Source organism: Arachis ipaensis, chromosome B3, assembly GCF_059453495.1.
Source record: "Arachis ipaensis isolate K30076 ecotype BB chromosome B3, ASM5945349v1, whole genome shotgun sequence".
NCBI classification, from domain to species: domain Eukaryota; kingdom Viridiplantae; phylum Streptophyta; class Magnoliopsida; order Fabales; family Fabaceae; genus Arachis; species Arachis ipaensis.
The window spans coordinates 142,311,075-142,319,230 of NC_142438.1; the positions used below are offsets into that span (position 1 = coordinate 142,311,075).

The 8,156-nt window shown below is 31.3% G+C and overlaps 1 protein-coding gene across 2 annotated transcripts; it reads left to right on the forward strand.

Annotated features, from left to right (window-relative positions):
* The first annotated feature begins 1,212 nt into the window (after positions 1 to 1,212).
* Positions 1,213 to 7,077, forward strand: LOC107631699 (uncharacterized). 2 transcript variants are annotated; one of them, XM_016335223.3, is made up of 15 exons: positions 1,213 to 1,726; positions 2,826 to 2,904; positions 3,322 to 3,481; positions 3,609 to 3,866; positions 4,007 to 4,181; positions 4,667 to 4,728; positions 4,845 to 5,008; positions 5,153 to 5,250; positions 5,394 to 5,452; positions 5,556 to 5,690; positions 5,786 to 6,042; positions 6,138 to 6,297; positions 6,451 to 6,526; positions 6,592 to 6,642; positions 6,741 to 7,077. In XM_016335223.3, the coding sequence occupies exons 2-15, from the start codon at positions 2,840 to 2,842 to the stop codon at positions 6,956 to 6,958; spliced, it is 1,938 nt and encodes a 645-aa protein (XP_016190709.1). In that variant the 5' UTR covers positions 1,213 to 1,726; positions 2,826 to 2,839; the 3' UTR covers positions 6,959 to 7,077. The 2 variants fall into 2 exon arrangements, with proteins under 2 accessions (XP_016190709.1, XP_020975479.1); XM_021119820.2 differs by having other exon boundaries at positions 1,297 to 1,726; positions 2,829 to 2,904.
* The last annotated feature ends 1,079 nt before the right edge of the window (positions 7,078 to 8,156 follow it).

An 8,156-nucleotide genomic window follows, 5' to 3' on the forward strand; every position in this document is an offset into this window, starting at 1 on the left:
CAATTTTAAAACTAAGTTAAATTTTAGAGAATATTTTGTATGCAAAAAAGAATTATTGGTCTATACCTTAGAGACCAAAATCGTACTTAACCCAAAATTTTATTAAAAAATTGTTTTACCAGTTAAATTTTTATTTACATTTTTTATATTTCTTTTAATAATTTTTATTTTATTTTTGTAGATCTATATTTAATTTATGATTTTTTATTGTTAATTATTTTATTTTTGTGTAACAATTTTTATTTATTTTTGAATTTTTAAAATAAAATTTATTGTAAATTTGAGATTCTTTTAAAAAATATTTTGTATCAATTTAAAAAATTTAGGATAATTTAAATTGATGTTAATTAGAATAATTAATTTTGGTATATTAATTTAAATAATTTAATTATTTCTTCTCTTAAAATTTTTAATTTATTAATTAATTTAATATTATTCATAATTTATATTTTTATTATTAATTTTTTTTAAAACATATTTTTTAATTATGATTAAATAAATAATTTAACAAAATTTATTTTTACCATCTTTATATCTTTATATAAGTGGTGTCTTTTTGCAATATTAAAAGTAAAAAGCGTCAGAAATAATAGTTTAAGATTTACTCGTATATCTAGGAATCTGACATGTACCTGCTAGGGATGAAGCACATGATGTCATGTTCATTCAAACACCTCATCTCACAAATCCACATGTCAGAATCCTCTCGTGTGAAGCAAAATCTTGTCATGGATTAATTTTTATTATTTTTTATTAATTAAAATACAATATTAAAAAAATTTTAAGTGTATCAAATACAAACAGTGTTGTAATAATTTTAATTATTAATTTTAACTAAAAAATTATATATAATATATATTAATTAAAATTAATAGTTAAAATTATTAAAATATTAATATATTAAATATATTTAAAATTTTTTTATAATATTATTGTAAATTAAAAAAAATAATATTACATATTTAATAAATATTATTCAATAATAATTTATATATATTTATAAAAATTTTACATAAAAAAAATATAATTTACATATATTTTCATAAAATGTATACACATAAATTAATATAATTTATATTAATATTAAAAATAATTTAATAATAAAAAATACTAAAAATTATTAGTCTCTATAATTTAAAAAAAAAAACACCAAGAATTTAAACTTTTAAATAGTATACATAAAAATAATGTACATTTGTATGGTAAGAAAGAGTCCATCGTATGCAATCTGTTCAAGAAGAATCCCTCTCAGAAACCGACAGTCTCCAACAACTATCTATAGTAACATTTTTTCCCATCTATCGCTCTTTCCCCTCTTCTCTCTAAGCCACCACAGATCAAGAACAAAAAGTGAATTTCTTTCGGTCCAAGTCCAAAATGCCCATAACTAGTTACTAGTTAGTGATGTATGAACCATAGTGGTGGATGCCAACTGACACACGTGCGCATTGGTTGTTTCCCTCTACATGCAGTTTATCCAAATTCTGAAGATTCGTTTGTTCGTATACGAATGATTAATGGGGTGAGTTAATCGTAGAAGTCAAAGTGGGAGCGGAACGTGTACGTTTACTCTTGTTTCAATTACAATTTACAACTTCGTAACGCAAACAAGTGTCGTGCGGTGAAGTGGTGGTGATCGGTGAATTTCAAGGAGCGAGCGTAACGACAAAGGGACAACAATGTGCAACACCACTGCCACTAGGAACAACCCCACAACTGTGTTCAGGTAAAATACAAGATAAGCGTCACCCTTATCTGTAAGGAATTATTAACCCAACTATCGATTGGTCCAACAATTCCTTACTCACTCAAACACTTCAACAACAATTTTAATAACGATAAAATAGCCATATATTAGAAAGAAGAACAATACTACAATGATTATCTAAGTTCATATTTCTCATAAACTTCACTTGATACTATTGCATATAATGCTTTGAATATGTTAATTTTCCTAATTACTTTCTAATCAACTCTAATTAATATCTCTACAAGATTTTAGTCTGGTAAATTTGCAACTTATTTTAGTACTTAATAAACATACCAACATATAATGATATAATTATGATGAACTCTAGCCTCAAATAATAATTATTTTTTTTTTGTAATTTAATGTTAAATTTGGTATAATTTTTATACACTTTTTAATTTTGATATTGAAGAGATAATGATGTTTTGCAATGTTGTTGCCTTGTTGGAGTATAAGATGTTTATCAAAGACATAAATTGAACTAATAGATTTGCTATTTAAAACATAAATCTAAGAGTCAAATTTGTGTTCTTGAACTTTTAAAGTTTTTATAATGCCATAAATCTGATCCTCATCCAAATTGGACTCTCATAATTCATTTTTCTCTTCTTTCCTTAATAAAAATCTGACCGTTTGATTTATTTAATAATAAAAAAAATTAACTCAATATTAAAGAGAAATATCAATCCTTCTAATAATTATGCATTATCTACCCATTCTTTCTATATCTGAAAAAAATTAGTCATTTTTATAATCTTCTATAATCTTTTTACTCTTATTAGCATTGATGAATTTGATTTGCACTTATCTTAAATACTTAATATGAGTTATCATATTAAAATGTTTATAATCTTCTAGCAATTTGGTTATTGGTAATTGATATTTGAATTCTCCAATTCTCTCATTATCTTGTGCTGTTGTTCTTTTGTGTTGTGTGTTTGTGTGGTTGACAACTCAACTAGGCCTCATTATTATATTTTACCTGATATGCCTATTTCGTTATTCACTAGTGTACAATAAAGTTGGAGATTTTATTAGTATTTAACTGTGTGGGAACTCTTGTTTGGTGGAACAGCAGTACCAGCAATCATGAACTGTTTCTTAGTGTCACTCGTCTCTCTCTGCCCTCTCCTCCTTGCTCTCTGTGCTCAGAGGTATATAACCATGGAATCTTCTTTGTCTTCTTTTTCTCTTGCTATTCTTTAGTTGATTCTGAGTTTTACTTGTGTGGTTCTTGATGCTACATTTTGGACATTGGAAACATAAGCCTGAGTTCCATTTTCTTTTTCTTTTTTTTTCCAAGTGTTTTTTGCTCTTTCTGAACATTGCCATTTCCTGCACTGGGGCTGGTTCACATTGGTTTCTGGATCTGTGCCCAGAATTCAGATCAAGTTAGAGTATAGCAATGACACTTCATTGTTCATTCAACTTATACCAACTGAATTCACTTAATGTTAGTTTGGATGTAGAATTTATTAATCTGAAAAGAATGGTAACTATATCAGATTGAAGCTTATGTTGTTCAATCATATCCAAGGTGCAACATAATGTTTCTGAATGTGTGATTTCAGTGTGTCATCTCGAAATGTGTCTGAAACTTACCTACAGAAAGCTAGCTTCCCACCAAGAGGTTGGAATTCATACGATTCCTTTGGCTGGACAGTTTCTGAAGAAGAATTCTTACAGAATGCTGGAATAGTTTCTCGGAGCCTCAAAGCTCATGGATACAAGGTATGGATACTGCAAGGACCTATTTAACTGATCTTATGCATAATTTGAACATGTTAGTTGTTAGCCATGTTACTAGTACTTTCATTGGATATAGGCTTACTTCTTTAATTTATCGCAATCCTTGTAGTATGTTGTTGTGGATTACCTCTGGTATAGGAAGAATGTCCAAGGTGCTAATTCGAATTCTCTTGGATTTGATGTGATTGATGAGTGGGGGAGGATGATCCCTGACCCCGGAAGGTGGCCTTCGTCCACAGGTGGGAAGGGATTCAGTGAAGTAGCCAATAAAGTACATAACATGGGTTTGATGTTCGGAATTCATGTTATGAGAGGGATAAGCACACAAGCAGTCAATGCAAACACCCCTATCCTAGACACAACAAAGGTATTGCTTTGTATTTCTGCGAAAACTTGAAGATCTCTTTATTTCGTTATAAAAAATACAACATTACAGGCAGAATATGGGGCTACTTTACATCATAATCTAAATTTTCTTGCTGTTTCTTTCCTCTTGCAACTGCTTAGGGGGGTGCTTATCAAGAGTCTGGTCGAGTATGGCATGCAAAAGACATAGCATTGCCGGGAAGGGCTTGTGCATGGATGTCTCATGGTTTCATGAGTGTGAATACACAGTTGGGGGCTGGGAGGGCCTTTTTGAGATCCCTTTATGAGCAGTATGCTGCATGGGGTGTTGATTTTGGTACTTAGACTACTTTTCATATCCTGCTTACTAAGATCTAATTACCACAACATGCATTCATAGACAACAATCACTATTATTTTAAATAATTTATAATTTGCAACACTATCTTCACCTTAGTTTGCATAAGAGAAGAAATAGTACCTTTTTTACCCCTTAAAACTTAGGAATGTAGAGGCAGTAATTGTATTTTACTAATTGCCAATTAGCAATGCAAGTTGAGATGAAATCCACACATATACTTCCTTGGGCAACACTCCAAACTTAGCTGACAGCTTTGTTTCTTTTCAATTCCTTCTATACTTTTACAAATAAGTGTAGCTGTCACGAATTGAATGATTATTTATTCACACATTAATTCTTGCTCATACTTAAAATAATAGTGAAAAAAAGGCGATATATGTTGCATTATTTATTTTAGCTTCTGAGCATTTTTTACCTATCCTCTGGCTGCAATTTTGATAGATTTTCTGATTTCCTTGCAGTGAAACATGATTGTGTGTTTGGTGCTGACTTGGATTTAAATGAAATAACCTATGTATCAGGGGTATAAGAAGTTTCCGCTCCACACTTACTGTGCTTTCTTCCTCCTACTCATCTCTGAGATTTCGAATATTTTGACAAAGATTTGTTGGCAAACTTACATATGACCCGTCATGCCAGGTTCTCCGGGAGCTTAACCATCCCATTGTATATTCTCTATCTCCTGGAACTAGTGTGACACCAGCATTGGCCAAGGATGTCAGTGGGCTAGTAAACATGTATCGTATAACAGGAGATGACTGGGATAACTGGGATGATGTCAAATCTCATTTTGATATATCAAGGTGATTAAGTTTTTAGCATTTATTTCTGTTCAATATATATTTGTTTTGGTATTCAGAATGTTTTGCAATTATGCAGCTTCTCTTACTGGGTTCTGTTAGCCATCACCATATTATGTAACTCGAGTTCACTTAATTTTGAATCAGGGATTTAGCTGCAGCTAGTATGATAGGAGCAAAAGGTTTAAATGGGAATTCATGGCCTGATTTGGACATGCTACCATTCGGATGGCTAACTGATCCAGGTAACAGTACTAGGCTGCTACTTTCTCTGTGCAGAATGAATATGATGACCCTCATACTGTGAATGAATTGCCAAGAGATTTCTGTATTTAAGGCTTATTGGAATGTGAATTAAAAATTTACTTCCCCCTCTATTTTCTTGTAGGTTCCAATCAAGGTCCACACAGGTTTAGTAAACTCAATCTAGAAGAGAAGAGGACACAGGTTTATATAAAACTAAAATGGACAACTGAATCACTTCAAATAAATTCATAGACCTATTTAATGTGTATTCATAGATTATAATGAATGTATTCTTCTCTCACAGATGACATTGTGGTCCATGGCCAAGTCGCCCCTCATGTATGGTGGAGATCTGCGGAGTATTGATATTGTCACATATAGTCTTATCACGAATCCTATCCTGCTGGAAATTAATTCTTTCAGCTCAAGTAACAGGGAGGCATGTGAGCCATCTTAGTTCTATGTTGCATTAATAGGCATGTTTGGCATAATAAGAGCTTATAATGATTCATATCCCTTTTATTCCAATAACAGTTTCCTGGCATCACAAGTTCGGAGAACTTGAATCATAAAGACCATCATCTTAGAGTGAAGAAAAGAAGATCCAAGAGAGGAGGGAAACCATCATATACACATGCATTAAGTCTCATTGGCTGCAGTGAAACAAAGGCAAGGGGTTGGTCTGTTGAAAGTCTCAATGAAGATCTTGAAAGAATCTGTTGGAAAAGAAGTTTAGAAAACCAGCTTCAGCCTCCTTTCTGTGTACACAAGAGAGAATTTCAGTTCAAATTGTAATCATACTTTATCCTTCTCTGTTCCATATACTACTTATTCTATTATTTGTTTTTCGTCATTAACAATATAGCTTGTTATATTACCGATACAGAGATGGCGAGAGTACGCATCAAGAGGACTATCGGGGTAAACATCATTTGGTTGCAACCAACGAAATGAAATTCTGCTTGGATGCTTCCCCAAAACAAAAGCTTACTTCTAAGGAGTTCAAGAGTGGTACATTTTCTCCTTGCAGATGGGATGCAAATCAGGTATGCTTCACTCCATATTTCACATACAAGATTTGCATGTGGCCCTTAATCTCTAGAAATAAGTATAGAAGCCTGCATTGCCCCAATTTGTATTTTGTTGATTGATATATGTATAGATTCTATTGAAAGCTGATCTATCCAGTGTTCCAACAGATGTGGAAGCTGAATCCAAATGGGACCATGGTAAACAGTTACTCCGGTCTGTGTGCAATAGCAGAATCTGCCAAAGGTAAAACTGTAAAATTATAAACATTTCTCAATTGGATACCACTTTCTAATTGGTCATTCATGCAGATGGTATTAGTCCTGGTGGGATTCGCTCTTGGATTGCAAAAGGAAGAAGAGGTGAATTGCCAACCAACACTTTAGATGAATCTCAATAATCAATATATCATTCAAGCATTTAATAGAGTCTTAATTCCTTACTTTATATACGTGTTTAGGTGAAGTGTATGTTGCTTTCTTCAATTTAAGTGAACAAAAGACAGTGATAAGTACAAAGACATCGTCTCTGGGTAATGCTTTTGGTGATAGAACAAGCATCACTTCCTGCCACGGCACGGAAGTTTGGAGTGGAAAGCAAGTCATAACAACTCAGGGAACTTTATCAGCTGAAGTGGGACTTCACGGATGTGCCTTATTTGTTCTCAATTGCCACTAGTTTGGAAAAAGAACCCTAGAATTTCAAAGAACCACCTGATGAGTTTAGATCTCTAATTGTTTCATTTACTAATAAATTTTAATTAATCAATATAATATCATAAACTCAAAACTTTTATACTTTTCAAATTAGTTTTTATATACTTATCTCTATATTTATTTTAAAAAAATTTATTTATTTTTAAATAATATTAAAATATTAACAAATTTAATATTATATTATTATATAGAATATTAATAATGATTTAGATCGTTATGTTTTAGTAATTACATTGTATATCGTAGGTGTTATTTTTTAATATATATATATATATATATATATATATATATATATAAATTACTTTTATGTAATGAAAATTATAATAAAAAATAACAATTAAAAAATTCATCTAAAATTTGGTCCCATGTTAAAATTTTTGGATTTGTCCTTAAACCAACCTCCACCCCCCAATTATTGAGAAATATCTTTGCTAAGCATTATTTTTTGTTCTATTTATATCATATGAATGATAATAATACAGTGCAATGAGTTACTATATTGGATGGTATCTTGTAAGACAAAAATTGTAGGCAATATGTACGGTAGTTGTATTATTCGGTGAAAAATGAGTTACTTTTTTTTTTCCTTTCTGCGAGACTTTATAATGCCAGATGCTACGGTGAAATATCACCTCTTATTTAAAATACTGGCATAATAGGAAGCAACAAAGTCGAGTTAATACTCGAAATGGCCCTGAAATTTGACCCCGACGTAATTTAGTCCTTAAACTTTTAATTTATTCAAATTATATTCTGAAATCTTGACTCGTGCTTCAATTTGACTCTTCCGACGTTTTTCGTCACTGAAAAGCTGACTTGACAATTTTAAATGACAAGTGGCACCGTAACGGTTAGATGACATGGCCAAAATTTTCAAGACATCAATTTAACTCCACATAATTTGAACATAAAATCTAGCGCAATCCCAATTCCCCCAAATCGTAGTAGTCTCACCAATTTTGAAGTATGATGCTGAGTTCAAAGTGGCATCCCATGATAATTCTGATTGATGAATTAGTGCAGACTCCCCTTCAAGATACACGCATGCACACACACCAAAAAAGAAAAGGTTAAACAAGGTACTTCCGCTTCTCGTTGCTTTAATAAGACAACGAAATAAGATTGTCAAAAATATACAATTATAATGGTAATTTCACATA

Bases quoted from the DNA above. Each gene is read 5' to 3' on its own strand.
- LOC107631699 (XM_016335223.3), top strand. From the start codon at position 2,840: ATGAACTGTTTCTTAGTGTCACTCGTCTCTCTCTGCCCTCTCCTCCTT. The intron at 5,691-5,785 runs GCATGTGAGCCA...TTCCAATAACAG, and splicing joins TCAGCTCAAGTAACAGGGAG to TTTCCTGGCATCACAAGTTC. The intron at 6,527-6,591 runs GTAAAACTGTAA...TCATTCATGCAG, and splicing joins AATAGCAGAATCTGCCAAAG to ATGGTATTAGTCCTGGTGGG.